Below are 22,128 nucleotides of genomic sequence, written 5' to 3' on the forward strand. Positions count from 1 at the left end.
TTATTTCAGTAGTTGATTACTTTAAGTCTGATAAATATACTCTCCATATTTTCCTCTTCTCTTTCAGAGAATCTTGCTTCTAATTTGGTTTATGTTCTCTTTGCAAAGGAACTGTTTCTACAGCCTCCATAGTCTGCGTGACTTTTTTTTTTCTATGCTTTCTTGTTCTTTTACCTGGAGCATTGATTAGTAGTTTTACAGTGTGTTCTGCTAAACATAGCATAAAAATATGTCTCTCCATCTTAAATGGAAGAATAATCTTACTTATTTACTTCATGAAGGCCACACTTTCTGATATAAGTTAGAAGAGTCCTGATATGGATTAGAACCCTGCCTGCTGAAGCAGAGAATCAGAGAAGCACTCTGAGAATAAAAAGGTCCAGTTAAAATGGATGAACTTAGAGGTCTAAAAATGAGTTGGTAAACAAAATATTGCTTTGGTGATGGTAGGAATTTTTATGCTAATAATTCTTTCACCCTGAAGCTCTTTTATTGCATAGATTGGAGCCCACACTTGAAATTTGTCAATAGTGTCACGCTGGTGGCACACATGTGCCCTGTAATTGTGTAAAAAACTCTCCAGGCAGAGTTATAAACCTTCAAAGAATCTTACTGTTGTTACACTCAGTAAGTATAAGAGTTAGTATATATGATGGAGGTTACTATTGAACATGATATGTAGTTTGATAATAGTTTGATACCTGAACTATAAAAAAATGTCTGCCTACCCAGATTACTGTCCTTAGAGCTCTTCTTGAGAACTGATCCATATCCATGGCTTTGCAAAAAAGCATGTGGGCATGCTCTAGTCAAGGTCTGCATGGGCCTGGTAAGGAGCAATTTTTCTGCAGCTTTGAGGTACTGGGAATATCAGCACAGCATAGCTTGCAGAGAGAAATATACTATTTTATTAGAACAACTGACATAGTTGAGGGTTGGACAGAAGAGAGAAACTTTTGGATATTACCAGCATTTTTTCAGTTCTGCCTCTTCAGTTATCCTTGCCTACAAGCACTGCAGAGAAAGACCTACTGCACCTACTCAGGCATTCTTACCAGACCAGAGAAAACATTTCTTACGCACACTTCTACACACCCTGTACTGCGCAAGGCCATCAAGAAGATAACAAAACTCAGATTCCTGTATTGATCTCTTAAAATAGAGGAATAAAGGGCTGCAATCATCTTTTTTGACAAGCCTTAAAAACTGCTTTTTTCCAGATCATTTCCAATAATAACTGTAATTTAAACTTTTATGATAAAAGCATAGAAGTGCTTTAAAATAGCTCAGGTATTTTTCCAGAGAAGGTGATGTAATTCTTTCCATCAGCAGCAAGAATATTCCACTCATGCTTTAGTCTTTGCTGATAAGTAGAAAAGCAATTAGAACATTAGTCAGTATTTTGATATTTAAAATGAATTATTTCCCTCTGTTCTATTATCTTTGTCAGTTAGTTTCCATTTTCCAAAAGTATTTCAATTGCCAAATTTGGTCTTTGGGTGTATTTACACTGTTCTAATGGGACTTGCATGTGTGTACTTGAGAACAGAATTTGATTCATGTGGAAGTACTTCAATTTGCCTGAAATGCACCGAGATAAAAAATTTTGATATTTCCCAAGTATCTGTCTACAAACTTTCTTGGGGCATTCTCTCTGTGGAAGAAAGGAAATATTTTTATCAATGGGCAGCAAAAAGTATGCAAAAAAATTAAAAAACTTTTATTGATTTTGGTTTCAGTTTTAAATTCCTGAGCAATGATATTAAAGTTTCAGTTCTGCACTAGTTGTCATTTGGACAAGACCACAGCTGGCTCTCACGTATATATTCAAGGGACATATTAAGAACATATTCACTGATCTTAAACTTTCTTCTCTTCCCACAGTGGGACTGAACACCATTGCAGATGTTCCTTGGGACATGGAGTCCCTGAGCCTGGAGCCATCTCCCTGGGAGCACAGGTCATAGCAGCTGAAGGGCTCCATCACATGTCTGTGATTGTGTTTTCCAGAGTTCTTGGTAAAAATCTGTGATTTCCTCTAAACTTCCAACACAGAACTGAGTAGAGTGGCAAAAATATGGTGGAATATGATTCTTCTTTGGTCTCCAGCACACTTGTGTGGGTATTATCCAGCTTTCACTTTGGTTAAGATATTTTACATATTTTACCTTTAGACTCACTCTCTCAGATAAGGTTGGATACATAGTACTTTCTACTTCTGCCAAGGTACTACAAGGGCATGCTTGATTTTCACTGTGGAAAAATTAGTTGCAGTGTCCTAATGAAGAAGTACATCTCTAAAAGATTTGGAAGAGAGATAGCTCGAGTTTGTAATGATTTAAAACAATTTTTTAGTAATGCAGATCATGCTGAAGAATACCTGTCTGTTCCTATTGATCAAAAAGAGGTACCTGCTTAGAAGTGTTCTTTAATTGATTGCGCACATTATCATGTAATGATCCTGTTTGGTACAACATAAAGTTGCTCGGAGTAAGTACTTTTTATAGAGCTCATAGACTCATAGAATGGTTTGGGTTGGAAGGGACCTTTAAAGATCTAGTCCAACCCCCCTGCCATGGGCAGGGGCGCCTTCCACTAGACCAGGTTGCTCAAAGCCCCGTCCAACCTGGCCTTGAACACTGCCAGGGAGGGGGCAGCCACAGCTTCTCTGGGCAACCTGTTCCAGTGTCTCACCACCCTCACAGTGAAGAATTTCTTCCTTATGTCAATCTAAGTCTACCATCTTTCAGCTTAAAACCATTACCCCAGTCCTATTACTACAGGTCCTGCTAAAAAGTCTGTCCCATCTCTCTTATAAAGCCACCTTTAAGTATTGAAAGGCTGCAATAAGGTCTCCCCGGAGCCTTCTCTTCTCCAGGCTGAAAAACCGCAACTGTCTCAGCCTGTCCTCATAGGGGAGGTGCTCCAGCCCCCTGACCATCTTCATGGCCCTCCTCTGCTCGGGCAGGTCCATGTCTTTCTTGTGCTGGGAGCCCCAGAGCTGGACACAGCACTGCAGGTGGGGTCTCACAAGAACAGAGTAGAAGGGGAGAATCACCTCCCTTGACCTGCTGGCCACACTTCTCTTGATGCAGCCCAGGATACGGTTGGCTATCTATCTGGGCTGCGAGCGCACGTTGCTGGGTCATGTTCAATTTTTCATCCACCAGTATCCCCAAGTCCTCCTTCATGGGGTGGTCTCAATCCACTCATCCCCCAGCCTGTGCTGATACTGGCGATTGCCCTGACTCGGGTGTTGGATCTTGCACTTGGCCTTGTTGAACTTCATGAGGTTCACACAAGGCCACTCCTCAAGTCTATCCAGGTCCCTCTGGATGGCATCCCTTCCCTGAAGAGTATCAGCTGTACCACACAGGTTGGTGTCATTCAAGGCAAATGACCTATTATAAAATCAGACACTGAGGAGAGAAAGCTGGCTTTAAAAGTTATGTTGTTTGCTAGATAAGTAGTGAATGGGTCATAGAGATAAACCTTTTAAGTTGTGTTACCTTCCTGCATTCTTCCCATTTGACATTGTGAATTGTACTTGTTACAGAATGTATTATTGTCCCCAAGTTAACTAAAATTGCAACCCTTGCTGTGGCCTCTACAAACCTGTGAACAAAGTGAGGTGCTTCTACAACCATGCCATTTCTCAGGGTGGAGCCCTGTGATCAGCCATCTTTAGCACCAAGATTTTAGGCTCTAAATCCTGCAGTTTACTGGCATTGCTGCATCTGCAGTTCTGTCCCTTTAGTGGTAATTAAAGGCTTATGTAATAAGCAGTAAAACAATAATTAACATGTGTATACTTTAGCCTACCAAGTCAGTCATCCTTTAGAAATTCTTTCTCTGTTAGAGTCAGGGAAGAAAATCATAAAGTACTAAAACTGATTGCGAAACATGCTGTGTTGGCTCAAAGTTGACATTTATTTTCTAGGGACAGAAGCACATGCTGGTAGTCAGGGGACTACCAGAGTGCCAGAGCAGACCAAACACAGCACTGGTAAGAATTCCTGCAAGACATTCCTGTAGTAGCGTGGGCTGTTACACTAAAATAGTGTACAAGGAAGAAGTGGTTTCTTCTTGTCTAAACAAATAAGAAATGGGGATGGGGATGCCATTCCTGCTAGTGGTGCTAGTACACCTTTGTAGGCTTCTGAGAGAAGATCAGAGAATATTTTATCAATTCTGTGATTTACACTTGAAGGCTTTAGCCTTAGCTAAGCCAAAAATAGTTGTCAAATTAATAAGAATAAAAGGAAATAATCACAGGCAAGAGTGCTAAAAAAATGAACTTTTTACTTCTTCAGCTAGCATGGATCACAGTGTAAGAATATTGATTTGGGTGACTGTAGACTATAAAAGGTTAGAACTAATTTTCCCAGTGGAGAAATGATAAATAAGTACCCCTGTGTAATATTTTTAAGAATACAGCTTTATATAAGTGATCCATTAGGTCCTGGAGCATATCTGAAGTGGTCAACAGTGAATGTCTCTGTTGCATTGTGAGCATGAGGCTGTGGTTTCCACACAGCTGTTCTGGCTTGCAGAGGGGGTTACAAATAATGGAAATGAAATGTGTTAGATACGGTACAACCCAAAACAAAAGTATGTTCCTGGCCCAGGGATCGTACCACCCAGGTGTAAGAGGGGTGATAACAAATGACGTAGCTGGCAAAATGCAAAGAACCAGTGAGACGCTAATGGCTGCTCCGCAGTGGATTTGGCAGACTAATGGTCACAACAGATTTTTGCAACAAACAAACTTTACTTTAAGCCTCAATATGAAATGCTTTATGGCCGTTTGTGGAGGGATGGATTAAAAAATGTAAAGGGCAATACAACTGACAGAAACAAAGAGTTCCTTGAAATTGTGAAAAGTGTGGCATACCTTGGTATTTTCAACAATAAAGGGGGCAACATCATGTCTTCAAAGGCTGGAGGAAAGAATGTTGCAGTAATTGAGGTGGAAGATGACAAGTATCCATGGCACAGGAAGACTATCTTGAACACATAACTTGGATGACAGTGCCCAGCTCCTTTGTTTTCAGAAAATGGAATGAGAGTACCTTGCAAGCTTCAGAGCAGAGCTCAGGTGCAGAAGCCTTTTATCCCTGTACTGACTCTCAGCAAAGGCAGCTGGAGTGTCTGTATCATCCTCATGAAGCAGAGAACTGGCCTCAGGCTGGACCCGTGTAAGAACAGACCAGTGACATTTTTCTCTAACCTCTGTAGGAAATGTTTAGAACCAGTAGGTCTGAAATGAGGTCAGAGGCCGAGCAACTGCTGCTCACTCTGGCCTGTATTTTGGGTAGGATGTGATGATGGTTATGGTGGTAAGGTTCAGGAGCACCATGGAAGACCTGAAAGGCAGCAAATAGTTAAGAGTTTCATCGTAGTGAATTATTGTCAGTATCTTTAAGGCAAACCCAAAATGTTTTTATGGAAAAGAGGGCAAGGTTAGATCGAAAGGTTTGTGGTCCCAGATGTTTGTGGTAGATGTGTTTGTTACATTTTTGCTGTCTCAACGAGGGGAGAGTTGGTCGCCGCTGTGATGGGTGCTTGGTCCTCCCGCACAAGCACGAAAGCAATCCGCAGACGTTAAGGTGCCAACCCCAGTTTCCCCGCCCAGAGCACTGCCGGTGGCGCCGGCGGTTCCCGGGGCTCGGGCCGGGCGAGCCTCCCCCGCGGGTCGCAGAGCACGTGGCTCCCGCCAGCGGCTTGAGGAGACAAAGCGGGCCGGGCCGGGCCGGGCCGCTCTCCGCCCCCCTCCTCCAGCGCCGCGGGCAGCTTGCCCGCAGGGGGCCGGCACAGGTGCGGGCCGGCAAGGCGTTCGCCGCCCGGCCCCGCTGCCCCGGCCCGCCCCGCGCAGCCGGTCGCCGGGCCGGGGAGCCGCGGCCCCCGCAGGCCCCGCCCCGGCGGCGCTGGCGTAGCCGGTGACGCCGCGCCCCGCCCGGGGACAGGCCGGCTAGCGGCGGGCCAGGGGCGCCGTTAGCTGCCGGGCTCGCCCCGCGGCGGCCGCCCGCTCCACCGGGCCATGCGGTAGCGGGCAGCGGCGGGCCCGGCTCTCGGCGGCCATGGAGCAGCTCCCGGGCGGCCGGCGGCCCCGGCTGGTCTCCTCGCTGGGGCTGGGGCAGCGCTCCTGGGAGGTCACCTTAGACGAGGAGCGGGGGCGGCTGACCTGGCGTGACCCCCGCCCGCCGCGCCGCGCCGCCGGTGAGTGGGGCAGGAGGACGGGCGGCCGCTCGCGCACCTGCCGCGGCCTCGCGCGGGCCGGGGCCGCCGGAGGGGCCGCCGCTCCTGAGCGGCGGGGGAAGGGCGTCCGCAGCGGCCCCGGCGGCGTGGGGCGGGGCGGGGAGGGGAGGGGAGGGGAGGGGAGGGGAGGGGAGGGGGGCGGCGGGGCCGGCCTGCAGCTGGGCCTGCCCCCGCTGGGCGCCGCCGGAGCTGGGTCCGAGGGTGGCGGCGTGCGGCTGTGGCCGGCCCCGAGCGCGTGGGGCGCGGAGCGCGTTGTGTCGGCGCTGAGTGTTTCCTGTACTAGGGCGCCGTTCGTCCTCCGAAGGCTGGGCGGCCGCCGGTGTCAGCCGGTGGCGGCGGCAGCGGCAGTCGGCTCTGGGGTTCAGAGTCCGGCGGTGAAGGGACGGAGGGCGGCTGAACCAGGCGGGCCCGGGCCGGGCGGTGCGGGAGCGGGGGGGGCTGAAGCCGGGGACGGGACTGTCGCTGGCAGGCAGCCGGCCGGGCCGAGCGCCTCAGCCGGGTAATCGGCTTGTGAGTCTCGGAACAAAGCTGAAAGGTGCTGGGGATGAGCCGCGCACGGTGCGTGCGGGTGCAGCAAGGTCCCTGTTTGTCGGAGAAAGCAATTCAGGCGTCTGTCCTGAGAGTCTGCGTCTGGCACCAAGGGTAGGAAACCCGTCCCTGCAGCTGGATGCGGAAAGCACAGATTTGTTTAGCTGAAGCCTATTGTTTCTTGGCACTGTGAGTAAGTAGCAGCGTGTAGTTTGCAATGTTGTATTCAAATCAATCGTAGCAGGACCTAGGAGACTTACAGAGCTTTAAAAGCAACTTTTTTATTTTTAGTTACATGACTTAGTTGTGGTTAAAAAACGCTTTCATACTGAGGCAGGGTTTCGGGCAATTTATTTTTTTTTTCAAATGAGCTTTTTTTTAAAGCTCTTTGCTTTCTAGAGGGCTCCATGGAAACTTTCAAAGAAAGTTTAATTTTTGTGACTTATTGTTTTGGAAGTATTTAATGTACGCTAATAGTTCATAATGAGGTAACAAAGCTGTTTGTGGTTCCCCTTTTGTGCAATTAGAATAGTGCCCACTTACAAAACTGCAAGCGGGAGAGGTTACTGCTGAAAATACCTGACAGAATTTCAGGATAACTTCTGAAAACACCTGTATATCAAGCTTTCTACTACACTTAAGGTGGTATTTTGTCAGAGTCTTTCACTTTGGGGTTTTTAAATAGTAACTATTCCCATTATTAATATAGCCCTATTAGTACGGTATGTGAACATCTGAAAATCTGTAATATCCTTCCTTTCACAGCACCTACTATAGAGTGGAAAACTGCTGTCACCCTCACTTTAGAGGTTGGAGGAAATGCGACAGAAAGAAACTAATAATAGAAGGGGTGACTAGAAGTTTATCTGAGAAAGGTTTGAATACAGATGTCTCCAGTCCCAGGCAAGTTCCCAAACTTAAACAGATAAATAGTTCATAGAATCATAGAATGGTTTGGGTTGGAAGGGACCTTTAAAGATCACCTGGTTCCAACCCCCCTGCCACGGGCAGGGACACCTTCCACTAGACCAGGTTGCTCAAAGCCCCATCCAACCTGGCCTTGAACACTTCCAGGGAGGGGACAGCCACAACATCTCTGGGCAACCTGTTCCAGTGTCTCACCACCCTCACAGTGAAGACTTTCTTCCTCGTATCTAATCTAAATCTACCCTCTTTCAGTTTAAAACCATTACCTCTCATCCCATCACTATGCTTCCTGATAAAGAGTCCCTCCCCATCTTTCCTGTAGGCCCCCTTTAAGTACTGGAAGGTTGCTATAAGGTCTCCCTGGAGCCTTCTCTTCTCCAGGCTGAACAACCCCAGCTGTCTCAGCATGTCCTCATAGGGGAGGTGCTCCAGCACCCTGATCATCTTCGTGATCCTCCTCTGGACCTGCTCGAGCAGGTCCCTGTCCTTCTTATGTTGGGGGCCCCAGAACTGAACACAGTACTCCAGGTGGGGTCTCACAAGAGCAGAGTAGAGGGTGAGAATCCCCTCCTTCGACCTGCTGTCCACACTTCTCTTGATGCAGCCAAGGATACCATTGTCTTTCTGGGCTGCAAGCGCACATTGCTGGGTCATGCTCAGTTTTCCATCCACTAATACCCCCAAGTCCTTCTCCTCAGGGCTGCTCTCAATCCACTCGTTGCCCAGCCTGTATTTGTGCTTGGAATTGCCCCGACCCATGTGCAGGACCTTGCACTTGGCTTTGTTGAACTTCATGAGGTTTGCACAGGCCCACCTCTCCAGCCTGTCCAGGTCCCTCTGGGTGGCACATCCCTTCCCTCTAGTGTGTTGACCACACCAGACACCTTGGTGTCATTGGCAGACTTGCTGAGGGTGCACTCAATCCCACCGTCCATGTTGTTGACAAAGATGTTAAACAGTGCCGGTCCCAATACCGACCCCTGAGAAATGTCACTCGTCACTGGTCTCCACTTGGACATCGAGCTGTTGACCACAACTCTTTGAGTGTGACCGTCCAGCCAATTCCTTATCCACTGAGTGGTCCATCCATCAAACCCATGTCTCTCCAATTTAGAGACAATGATGTCATGCAGGACTGTGTCAAATGCTTTGCACAAGTCCAGGTAGATGGCATCAGTTGCTTTTCCCTTATCCCCCAATGCTGTAACTCTGTTGTAGAAGGCCACCAAATTTGTCAGGCACAATTTGCCCTTAGTGAAGCCATGTTGGCTGTCACCAGTCACCTCCTTATTTTCCATGTGCTCTAGCATAGTTTCCAGGAGGATCTGCTCCATGATCTTGCCAGGCACAGAGGTGAGAGTGACTGGCCTGTAGTTCCCAGGTCTTCCTTTTTTCCCTTTTTGAAAATAGGGATTATGTTGCCCTTTTTCCAGTCAACAGGAACTTCACTGGGCTGCCACGACTTCTCAGATATGATGGGTGGTGGCTTAGCCACTTCATCCACCAGTTCCCTCAGGACCCATGGATGTGTCTCATCTGGTCCCATGGACTTGTGCACCTTTAGGTTCCTTAGGTGGTATCAAACTTGATCTTTTCCTACAGTGGGCAGTTCTTCATTCTACCAGTCCTTTCTTTTGCCTTCTGTGTCTTGGGCGGTGTGGCTGGAGCCCTTGCCAGTGAAGACTGAGGCAAAAATGTTGTTGAATACCTCAGCCTTCTCCATACCCTGGGTAACCAGGTCTCCCATTTCCTTCCAGAGAGGGCCCACGTTTTTCCTAGTCTTCCTTTTATTACCAACATACCTATAGAAGCTTTTCTTGTTGCCCTTGACATCCCTGGCCAGATTTAATTCTATCAGGGCTTTGGCCTTCCTTTCCTGATCCCTGGCGGCTTAGACAGTTTCTCCGTACTCCTCCCAGGCTACTTGTCCTTGCTTTCACCCTCTGTAGGCTTGCTTTTTATGTTTGAGTTTGTCCAGGAGCTCCCTGTTCATCCACGCAGGCCTCCTGGTGTTTTTACCCGACTTCCTCTTTGTTGAGATGCATCTCTCCTGAGCTTAGAGGTGATCCTTGAATATTAATCAGCTTTCTTGGGCCCCTCTTCCCTCCAGGGCTTTATCCCATGCTACTCTACCAAGCAGATCCTTGAAGAGGCCAAAGTCTGCTCTCCTGAAGTAAGTCCAGGGTAGTGAGCTTGCTGTGCACCCTCCTCACTGCCCTAAGGATCTTGAACTCCACCATTTCATTGTCACTGCAGCCAAGGCTGCTCTTGAGCTTCACATTCCCCACCAGCCCCTCCTTGTTGTTGAGAACAAGGTTCAGCATAGCACCTCTCCTCCCTGGCTCCTCTATCACTTGGAGAAGGAAGTTATCATCAATGCATTCCAGGGACCTCTTGGATTGCTTGTGTCCTGTTGTGTTTTCCCTCCAACAGATATCAGAGTGGTTGCAGTCCCTCATGAGGACCAGGACTTGTGAACATGAGGCTGCTTCTATGTGTTTATAAACAGAGGATGACACCCCTTCCTTGTCTCTCCTGCCTGTCCTTACCAAAAGGTCTGTATCCTTCCATGCCTACAATCCAGTCAAAAGACCAATCCCACCACCTCTCCATGATGCCAGGAAGATCATAGCCCTCCAGGCTTGTGCACGTTTCTTAATTCGTCTTGTTTTTTCCCCATGCTATGTGTGTTTGCATAGAGGCATTTAAGCTGGGCCTCCGGTGAAGCTGAATTACTGGCTGGAAATCCTTTGTGTTGCTCTTCAGGTGCTCTCCTGCTGACCTGAGATCCCTCTCCAGGCTCTGGGCATCTTTTGCTGGTGCTGGCATTGAACTGATAGGAGTGGGATGGATCGAGGTTCTGCTCCCCCGGCAACTTTAAAGTCCTCTTCACCACTCTGGCAAGCCTATGACCAAAGATGCTCTTCCTCTCCTCTGACAGATGGACCCCATCAGCCCCCAGTAGATCAGGTTTCTCAGAGCAAGTTCCATGGTCTCAGTAGCCAAACCTCTGACTGTGGCACCAGTCCCGTAACCAATTGTTGATTTGCCAGATTCAACTGGCCCTTTCAAACCCTTTCCCTTTGCCTGGGGGCTTGGTGAAAAAACTACCTGTGCTCCAGAGTCCCTTACCGCCGCTCCCAGGGCTCTGTGGTCCCTCTTGATACTCCTCAGACTGCTCCTGGCTGTATCCTTGGTGCCTACATGAAACAACAGCAGCAGATAAGTCAGTGGAGTGTACAAGGCTCAGTAGTCTCTTAGTGACATCCCTGATATGAGCCCCCGGTAAGCAGCACACCTCTCTACAGAGTGCGTCAGGTCAGCAGATGGGTGCCCCCATACCTCTTGGAAGAGAGTCACCTACTAGTATCACCTGTCACCTTTTCTTAGTTGCACAGGTTGCTGTACGGGGAGCGAATCGGGCTGTGTTACTCAACTCCAGTTACTCCTGATGTGACAGGTCGTTCTTCTTCTGTCTGCAGAACAGAGAAGCAGTTCTGCAAGGGCACCTCAGGCTTTGGGGAAAGTCTCTTCCTCCTGCAGGTCCTCGTTGTTGCAAGCTTCCATTCTTTTGCATTATTGGCCCTGCTCCCTTCTGTGTGTGCAGGTGGGAGAGTTTTTGGCTGTGTGGCTGTGGGTCCACTGCAGACTGCACTTGGAACCAGCCATCTAACTCCTTCGCAGCCTCTCTGATGCTACACAGCCTTCTCACCACCTGCACCTCAGCCACCTGCTGCAGGAGGTCCTCCACCTGGGCACGCCTTCTGCAGGCAGGTCTGCTGCCTGTCCCTGCCCCAGGAGAAAGGTCCAGGCACTTCCCGCAGTCTCAGGTTGACACTGCAGCCTCTCCCTTCAACAGCTCTGTCTGGGGGGAGGCATTGGCCACTGCTGGGGTGGATGGTGTGGAACCCCAAACGGAGCTGCAGCCTTTGCTCTCAGATGACTGCCTGCCCTGAGGATCAGGTAGGATGAGTGCCCTTGGCCTGTGCAGGTGGTCACAGAACAGAACTCCCTTCCAAAGTGTCCACTTCCCCACTCAGTTTGGTATCATCAGCAAACTTCATCAGGGTACACTTGACCCCATCATCCAGATCGCTAATGAAGACATTAAACAGTGTTGGGCCCAGTACTGATTCCTGGGGGACCCCACTTGTGACAGGTTGCAGTTTGAGGAAGAGCTATTTACCACCACCCTCTGGGTGCAGCTTGTCAGCCAGTTCCCCACCCACTGCACGGACCACTCGTCTAGACCGTAGCGCGTCAGTTCCTCTAGGAGGAGGCTGTGGGGAACCATACTGAAAGCCTTGGAGAAATCCAGGTAGACTATATCCACTGCTTGCCCCACATCAACTGAGTAGGTCACTTTGTCCTAAAAGGTGATCAGGTCTGTCAAGCACAATTTGCCTTTGGTGACTCCAAGCTGGCTTTTCCCAATCACGTGCTTCATTTGACTTGTGTTCGCTCCCAGGAGAATTCGTTCCATGACTTTCCCAGGGATTGAAGTAAGACTGATGGGCCCATAATTTCCTGGATCCTTCTTTAAGCCCTTCTTGTAGATGGGGGTGACATTAGCCTTCTTCCAGTCTTCTGGGACATCCCCCGATCTCCATGACTTCTCAAAGATGTTTCCTTGAAACAGTGTCAGCCAGCTCTCTTAAAACCCTCGGGTGGATAACGTCAGGGCCCATCGATCTGTAGAGGTCAAGCTCCTGTAATATTTCGCATACCTACTCTTCCTTCACTGACAGTGGGTCTGTCTGCATCAACCTGGGATTTTGTTCCCAAGGCCTGGGGCCCAACAGTGCTGGTAAAGACAGAGGTGAAGAAAGTGTTGAGAACGTTTGCCTTGTCAGTGTTGTTGGTGACTAATTTACCTCTCCTGTTCCACAGAGCACCAGTATTTTCCTTTTGTTTCTGCTTGTGGTTTATATACTTGAAGAGCCCTTTCTTGTAGTTTTTGACATTTCTGTCCAATGTCAATTTGAGCTGGGCTTTTGCTCTTCAAACTGCCTCTCTGCATGCTGTGGCAATGCCCTTGGAGTTCTCAATGGGTATTTGTCCACTTTTCCATCTCTAGTATGCTTCTCTTGGTTTTGAGCAGACTCAGAAGCTCGCAGTTAAGCCAAGGGTGTCTCTTGCTCTGCCTACTTCCCTTTAAAGGGGGTGAACTTTGTGCTTCCAGAAGAATATTCTTGAAAAAGTCCCAGCACTCCCTAACTCCTTTATTCTTCATGGAAGCTTCCTGTGGAATCCCTCCCAACTGAGCTCTGAGCAAGCTGAAGTTTGCTCTTCTAAAATCCGAAACCTCTGTCTTGAAACTAACCTTCAGCATGCTCAGCAGGATCCCAAACTCCATAATATTGTGATCACTGCAGCCAAGGCTGTCACTAAGTGAGGTATTACAAAGCAGGTTTTCTTGGTTTATGAGTAGCAAGTCGAGCAATTCCTCATTCCTGGTTGGCACATCTAACATTTGTATGAGGAAGCAGTCCTCTATGCATTCCAGGAATATGGATGACATGTAGCCGCTGAATTATTCTTCCAACAAATGTCAGGGTAGTTGAAGTCACCCATAAGAACCAGGTTCTGTTAACCTATAGCTTAAGTGACCCAAATACTGCTTCGTTGGCCTTATCGTCTTGGTTTGGAGGTTGATAGCAGATGCCTACTGTAAGATTCCCCCTTGGAGACAACCCCTCTGATCTTGACTCAGAGGCATTCAGTAGGACTTCCACAATCGCTGTAGCTGACTTTATACTCAAGGTTTTCCTTAACATAGAGTGTGATTCCTCCTTCTCTTCTCCCCTGCCTGCCTTTATGAAAACAGCTTATAGCCATCCATTGTGATCCTGCAGTCAGGTGAGTTGTCCCACCATGTTTCAGTTATTCCTATGATACCATAACTTTCTGACTGGGTATGGAGTTCCAGTTCCTCCTGTTTGTTCCCCAGACTCCATGCATTGATATACATACACTTGAGGTGGATGATCTTTTGGCTCACATCTTGGGAGGCAGCTAAGCAACGTTTGTTACTGCTCTAGCTGGCTGGGCTTATTCTCCAGTTGATTGCAATGGCGTGAGTGTTGCCACTTAAGACACCCCTCCCCCTGCCCAGCAAGTCCTTCAGTTTAAAGCCCACCTCACCCAAGTTGGCCAGCCTGCTGCCAAAGATTCTGTTGCCTCTTCTAGACAGGTGGATCCCATCCATCCCTAGCAGGCTATAGTCATTGGAGAATGTCCCATTGTCATAAAAGCCAAAATCCTTACGATGGCATCAGCCATGAAGCCAGAAGTTGATTTGCATTATATGTCTGTTTCTGGCGGCACCCTTTCCTCTAACTGGTAGAATGGAAGAAAAGAGAACTTGAGCATCAAAACTTTTTGCTTGTACGCCCAGGGCTTTGTAGTCTTCAATACTATCACAGTTTTATATTTTTCCTGCTCTGTTGTCTTTAAGCTCTTTTACGACCTGGGATGGCTTATGGTGTTCTCTACAATTATTTTGGAAATATGAGCAACATACATGACAGTATATAAAAAACCCTTTATAATATGGAAGATGGTTAGTTAGAAGCATATAATTTCAGAGGAGTTGCTTGACCAAGATTGCTATCTTTCTGCCATTTAGCCTTTGACTACGTGACTACTGTGCAGTATGCCTAAATACAGACTTAATTATGCAGTATAAAAGTGCTATATTTTTTGTTTAATAGGTAGTTATTACAGTGAAACAGTTTGTCTTTAAACTGAAAAACTCAGTGAGGGCTGCTTATTTTCTGAGTATTTATTACTGTCTTGAATTTAGCTACAGAAATAAAAATAGTTTGGTCTCTATTTTGCCAAGGTTTTCAGGCTTTGACAGGTAAGGAACTAGACCTATAGTTAGGTGTATTGTAGAAGTGTTGAAATATCTACCTCTCCCTGTTGCATCCAAATTCAGGGACAGATAAGAAACAACAGAGACTTTGTCCTATTGTCCAGGAAAATATAGTTTTACAGAATATGGGGAGATTCTTGTGTTTTCTCATCTTTGTACAATTATGTTAAAAAATACTTTTTTTTTGTTAAACCCATTCTGACAAAATGCATTTTGTGAATAAAGACGTATTAGTTCAGAAGAATTATTTTTAATGCTATCATCGAGAAGATGCCAACAATAACAAAAACACAAAATGTTTGTTCATGTTATGGTATGTTTTTAAAACCTTAAATCCTAAATACTGTTTACTTTCCTTCCTACTGTTAAACCTTGTTTAACAGCATCATATTTTCAAGTTCTGTCCTCGGTGTAATGGGGTTCCCATTTCCTGTTGTTGGGTTGGTTAGACTTGTTTGAACTTAGAGGGAAAATTTTTATCTGAAATTTTTCATGTGTTTCTCTGTTACTTTTAGCTATGCACCTTTTTTTCCTAGGCATGCCTTCATCTTCAAATATTCTGAAGAAGATTATTTTTCAACCTTGTAAGACTTCACTGTGAGATTTAGTTGATCTGCAGAGCTGGGCAGATCAACTGTTTTATTATTTCCTCATGTTGATGGCACAGTCAGGTTTTTCCTCAAGTACCATGTGATAAAACTTTATGTATCGAATTTCATAGCAAATTATGTATTGTACATATGTATTTATAGGTATTTTAGAAGTATTGGCTAAGACTACATCATGCCTAGTACTAAGGGATTACAAACACAGAATGAAATGCTCTTTTGACATTTTTCTGGTTTTTTAATTGTAAAGTACAAGCGTGAAGGGGATGATCCAACTAGGCACTGGACTGTATGCCTTCACTCATTGTGTGCACTTTCTTTTAAAGCTTCTGTTTCTCCCTTCAGAATTCTGGCATGTCTTTTCCAGCTTTCCCCCCAAAACAACCACTTGAAGAAGCCTCAGTACTAACGTTCACAAGACTGATGCCATTCTGATGTTGTGGATTCTAAAGAATTCTCAATTTGATAAATACAGTACTGAGACAACAGAGATGGGCCTGCTTAGAATCAAGGTCTGTCCAGCACCTGTGATGTGTTGGCATATCCTTACTGAAGGTCAATTTTCTTCAGTTGTTCCCAAATGGCAATGGGCACATGTACAAATCTGAACCATGTTTTTCTCTAGGCAGTTCCACTGACTACATTGAACCAGTGGGATGCAGGGAATAATAGCTGTAGAAGGCATTGTTTCTTTGGAATTCAAATATAGATGCATACTACATTAAACAATACATGTTTTTCAGCATACACCTCTTTGGTGTTTTTTTTTTTCCCTTAAGGTGAAGAAGTGCATCTTACTTCTTGCTTTACCATTGAAATAGTGATAGTTAAGTTGAAAAGATTTAATTTGAAAATTAAAAAAATTAATCAATGGGAAAACATTCAGTAGTAGGATCTAAATATGCAAACTGATCCAAGTTCAAATGTCTGCGATTTGGTTCAAATTCAGATATGTGATGTGAAGTAGCAACTGTGTGTCTGTTCGTATTAGGAACTGATCTATTGTCTATTAGTTTACAAAGTACTTGAAGATTTACTTCTAAAAAAAAAAGCCGATTTCCCTATACATGGCTGCATATTGTGAAATCATGGCCTTCAGATATCTCTGACTCTTTCACATTTTTAATTAAATCATATATTCATGACAGCTTTTTTTCTTCCCCTTACCCCAGGATGTGAATTCTCTGTAACTCTATGTCACTATCCACCATCTTCTCTTATTCTGGTCCATGATCAATACACTGCAGTGCACCTTCTGATAGAAAACGTACTTATTTTCTTGCTTCTAGGTGAAAGAAAAGTTGTTAATGTTTTCAAGTCACAAGAGTATACTAATAAATTAATTCTGAATGCTGCTGCATCCATGGGCCTAAGCTGAATTTTTAAAATAAACCAAATGCTGTTTATTTAAACCAAATCAGTGATGTTTGTATGCTTTTGCACATGTCTGTGTTGCTTTGAGCTAACCCATGTCTGAGGGAGGAATTTGGCCTGCAGATATAGCTGGCAGTGATGAATGAACAAACCTTGACTGGAGTTCTGAGTGAGTTTACATATTAACTCAGGAGGTGTTCTGTGGGAGTGGCAGGCAGCGATGCTGCACTAAAAAAAGCCTTTCTTAATACAGAAGAACACACTTGACAACTGCCAGCTACATTTTTCACAAAGAAAGCCCACTGTTGGTGTGCTTACCTTGTGCTTCTTTTTCTCCCACTTGCTTAATGTGGGGAAAAGTAGCATGCATCTAATTCAGTATTTTGCTGATTTGCACTTCAAGAAGAGTGTCTGTTAAGACTGTAAGAGCACTGTGACTCAGAATGAGTTGTGACTGACACAGCCAGTGTGCTGGGAAGACTGTCACCTGTCCATTGTATTTTTTGTTTGGGTTTTTTTTTTTTTTTTTGCCTTGCCCCTTCATCTGGTTGCTCTGGATGGACAACTCATTATCTTTAGTATGTCATGTATGCTAGACGTTGAATGAGGTGAGACATGAAAACACAACTGTGTGAAGATCTTTGAGATAAAGCTTAAGAAAATTGATATGTACTTCAGTATTTCTAAACTCAAAATTCAGTCTCTTGAATCTAGATGTATATGTTGAAAAAGTCATGGTATTTGGCCTGGAAGTTTGTCTAGTAACTGTTGTGTGCTACTTAGTTGAGTGTATTGTCCTAAGCCAAGTGAAATTCTTTGTTTGGTATGGTCTGAGCTCATAGCTCAACTTTTTTCATTAATATTGATCTCGTAGTGCTGGTAGAAGTGCCAATTTTTGTTAATGTGTCAGTAAGATTTTCCATGTTTGGGTGGGTTTTTTTGTTAATGTGTCAATAAGATTTTTCCATGTTTGGGGCCTTTATGAGTGGACACCTTTATGCCAAATCAGTGAAATAAATGGCTCATACTACTTAATAATAGGGTAACTGCTACAAAAGTAGGTGTGGGAAAGAACTATAATTAGTACATATGTGAACTTTGTTGACTTCTCAAAAGAGGGCAGGGTAGACCTACTTATTTTTATGGGGCGGGTTTTGGTGATTAAATGGCAGATGAGGGCTTTGTGTTTATAGGAGCAGGATTGTGCTACTTGTACTGAAGATCTCTGATTTCTTTCCACTGGAAGCTTCTCCCTTCTGGGGAAAAGGGGGGATGGTGGGACTAAGTAGTTGATTTGCTTTCTGATTAAAGAATATACTGTATAATACTAAGTCACATAGTGATAGATTCATATTTGGACTGATAGAAATTCTTGAGCTCTATTCAAACACAAATGCCACTGCGTTCAGATTTGTTCTCATAAGCTGTAGGGAATGTTCTGAATAACATGCTTGTATTTGAGAGAGCCTTGCGTCTTTCTGGCCCTCTGCAGTTTCTGTATTAGGTAGTGTGTGGCTTAGACTGCCTTAAGCTTGGAGTATGCTATCAGGGCAGTGAAGTTATTTGCTGCTTGTACAGTGCAAGTAGTACTGAGGGCCACAGTTGGTGTAGCTGGTATACACAGAACAGAAACTTCTCAGACTTTTACCAAACCCAGAGATTTACAGAGGGAAGGTGGGATCACTCTGTTCTTCGCTTTTGTTTTGTTCCTTTTTTGTTTTGTTTTTGTTTGGGTTTTTTTTCTGGAATCTGTTATTTCAGATATGTAACTCTTGTGGGTTAGAATTAAAAAAATGCACATATATAACTAAAACATTTACTCTTGGCTTTTTTGCCACGTGTATGTGAGGAGATTTGCATGAAAAGCAGAACTTCCAGTCATGCGACTGTTAGAGAACACATCTGAAAAATTAGGGAAGCTTAGTAGAAGTGGTTTCAAGGTCTACAGTGGTTAATGTAAGCTGTGTAATATGTGCTAAAATGTATGCTCCAAAGAAATTATTTCAGTGATACAATTTTGGAAGTGCTTTTTTAATCTGTTTCCTATCTGTACAGTTAGACATCTTTCTCTATTATACAGAAAATGCCTAATAAAACAATGATTTTTGTTGCTGTTCCTAGTGTATGTGCTAATAAGTATCCAGAACGTATTTCCCAAAATGTTCATTAGACCATTGTCATTTAAATTTTAATTAAATGTAGTTTGTCAGTTTTGTAGCATATCTGTGAGCAACAACAAAATGAGTTACCACTTAAGTGCAATCTTTCTAAATGCAACTAGCTTTCTTTTCATATTCTGGCGTATGGAGAGGTGGCACGGACAGTAGAAAAATGAGAACTAAAAGTAGTTCTGGGAAAGAAAGGTTAAAGAACATGTTCCCTTCCCTTAAAATATTGTTCCATCTCTGTTCTGTATTTTTTTTTCCTTGAATAAATGAATAGGTGGATAATCTTATTGAGATCCCATAGCAGATCCTGTTTCTGAATGTTAGGAAAACCAATTAACTGTTGCTATCCAATAATAAATACTTTATATAGTCTTATATGTGTATATGTATGATATCTATATCTGTATGCAAGTAAAATGTTTTTAGTGAGTTCATCTCTGCTGTTGGATCTTTATAAATCCATTCTGTGACTGCTGCGTTTCTTCATCATGCCTTAAGTATAGTAAATGGAATTATGAGCCAAAATTGGTTTTGTAAGTAGTTAAAACATTCAAATACAGCCAGATTCCTGAAAGACCTCACTGTAAAATTTGGAGGCTACATTTGTTTGGAATCGAGCTAAAAGCCTCTGGGAAGATAAAATTCCTAAAGGACTATAAAGTCAAACACCTGTAAAGGAAAAAACCCCTTGTGTGTGTAGTCCACAACATGTCAGTAGGTAACAACTCTGACTAAAACAAATAGGACAGGGGAAAAAAAAATAAAATTGAACTAGTGGTAAATGAATTGTAGTCACCAATGTGAAGAGCTCAGGAAAAATTTTTGGCTTTTTTTACATTCCTCACCACCACTATGGTACTTCTGCGAAATAGTGAGGAAGATGAAATGTAGGCTAAAACCCAGCAACAGCAGTATTAGTGTTTGTATTTTATGTGTTTAGTATTTCTTCTATCTATATATGAGAGAAACAAGTGTATTATACTTATTATTATATGAGATTATATTATTATAATAATCTTATGAAATTAAATGTTTTCTACATGTGTGTATATACACAGAGCACTTGCTTGTACATAAATACAAAGCATGCATTTTCAGTTCCACTTTTTTTTTCTTGAGGTAACGTAAAAGTAGAGAAATTTTGAAATCAGTAATGAAAATGAGACAAAATCCTCAATTTGAGAGGAGTTGAGACTGAGATGGTGTTGGGAATACAGGAGAAAAAAGAGCGAGGGTGGAGGAGATTCTTTCATAGTGTAAGAACAAGACGCCTTTAATTCTGAAAAACAATAGTTTTGAAGTTGATACAAGGGAAATATATTTAACATGGCATCTAGAATTTGCTTCTTAGGAGATCCTGAAGTTTAAAAGCTTAGTGGGATTTAGTCTTAAGAATTCATATGAATGCCCTTCTTTCATAAGCCAGCTACTTACTTGAGAGTAACAAATAGCCTCTGTAGTCTCTGCACTAGATCTAGTTGCACATTCTTTGTGTGCAATAGCTTATGCTATTCGCTGTCAAATATGTGGACTAGGCGTTATTGAAGGGTCAATATCATTACTCTGAAATCAATGTTTCTGGATTTTGGCTTCAAGCAAAAATGTTTTTATACTCAATACTTTCTGAGAAATCGTAGACATTTAATGTATTATTCGGGCTAGTTCATAGGTGGTTATGGATTATATGCTTTGACTAAAGGCAAAAGGAAGTTGAAAATATTCAGCAAATTTCTACTTACACTCTTGGATGTACTTATAGACATACAATTAGAGCAGCTGTTCAATATCAGATTACGTGTAGAAATAATCATTCTGGTGCTATTTTAAGATGTTAATGTGGAAGATCTTGTGTTCATACAGAAAACTGTTTTGTACCAACCTCTGAGATAATTGCTGTAGAAGAAACTGAACTTAACAAGAAACAGCGTAATATGGGCAAATGGCAAAAAATGGCAAAGCCACATGCTTTCACAGGTAAGGCAAATACAGTCTCGGGATGCTTGTGCTAATTACTTTGTTGGAGGTACTTTAGGTCAGACTCAAAAAGGAATCTTCAGAACTTTTTTTAACAGAAGTAATGCATTTAAAAAAAAAAAAAAAAAAAAAACAAAACAAAACAAATCACCACCCCCCAAAACCCAGCAAAATCCCCCCAACCAAAAACACCACAAAAACAAATAAAAAAACCCCACCAAAAATCTGCCAGTTTACATATAAAGATTCTTATTTTGGAAAATAAACCCCTTCCTTTAAGAACACATGCTGTGTTTAGTTATTTAATTAAGACCTAACTAATGTCTTGCGTTTCTGCTGCTGAATGACTTTGCAGCAAGGACACTTGCTTTCTAGTACTCAACTAGAAAATCGAGAGGGGTGCTGGAAAAATGAGTCCTAAATGTTTGCTTCTTTAAAAAAATATCCCTAGCCGTTAGAATTTGTGCATGTAAATGTCCTTCATATTATTGCCTGCATTCTTAAAAGAAAGTGGCAGAAATAAATTTCTGTTTGTTTTGGGGAAAGAGTGGTGACTTCTGTGCTGCAAAGCTGAGGCAAATATGATTGCTTCCATGCCAAAATTTTATGTTGTGGAGTACTTTCCTTGCTTTAGTCCTTCAGTAACAACGAGTGGTGATACTCTAGATGGAGGGGTAAGGGTGGTTCTTGTCTCACCAGCCTGGTTCTTAACACACAGGAAAACTCTAAATATTTTTTCTCAAATTTCAGCTTTATGAAATTAAATTTACCCTGTTGGTTACATGGGAGCTGATGTGAGGGTTTGGATTATCCTCTTAAGCTTATGGCATTTTATATTATGTAGACATTGCAGACTAATACGGATAAAATTATATATAAGCTCAGTGAACTTTTGTATGAGTATGTCTTTAATCAGTTTATGGAAAATGGATTGGTTTTGGTTTAAAAAGAAGTTTATGTTTAGGTATCTGCTATAAGGTGATGACCTAGAGCAAGTGTTTTCATTTATATATTCATTTTGACTTTTTACAAATGTCTTGTTCACACCCTGAATGCTTCTGTCATTTGCAGAAGCATCTAGTGAGGGTTAATTACCACTTTTCCAAAGGTAGATATTTTGGAGACCTCTTTGAAATATGTTTGTCATTTCACACAACTGTCCCACTGTGCCTCTTATTTTTTCTTTTTTTTTTTTTTTTAATTTAAATAGTATATTACGTGAAGAAAGCTCGAAATCACCGCTGGCGGTGCAGTGATGTGACGTTTTGGTGTGTTGATGAGCACTTGTGTAATCAGTGGATACAGGCACTGAAAGAATTACTTGAAATGCAGAGTAAGTTTGACTAAACTACTAACACTTGCACCATCATTTTACAGGCTAGTACGTCAATTAATATTATTTTGATATATCTGC

At 43.6% G+C, this 22,128-nt stretch overlaps 1 protein-coding gene across 4 annotated transcripts in view; it reads left to right on the forward strand.

Annotated features, from left to right (window-relative positions):
* The first annotated feature begins 5,962 nt into the window (after positions 1 to 5,962).
* Positions 5,963 to 22,128, forward strand: part of CERK (ceramide kinase) — a 47,125-nt gene continuing 30,959 nt past the window's right edge. For all 4 annotated transcript variants that reach the window (XR_012623649.1, XM_074827713.1, XM_074827715.1 and 1 more), the window contains exons 1-3: positions 5,963 to 6,219; positions 20,601 to 20,714; positions 21,925 to 22,047. Coding sequence is in view for 3 of the 4 variants with exons in the window: in XM_074827713.1 (XP_074683814.1) it covers positions 6,081 to 6,219; positions 20,601 to 20,714; positions 21,925 to 22,047 (376 nt within the window). In the remaining variant the exon portion in view is untranslated. The remainder of the gene's footprint in view (positions 6,220 to 20,600; positions 20,715 to 21,924; positions 22,048 to 22,128) is intronic.

This window comes from Strix aluco, chromosome 5 (assembly GCF_031877795.1).
Source record: "Strix aluco isolate bStrAlu1 chromosome 5, bStrAlu1.hap1, whole genome shotgun sequence".
NCBI lineage: Eukaryota > Metazoa > Chordata > Aves > Strigiformes > Strigidae > Strix > Strix aluco.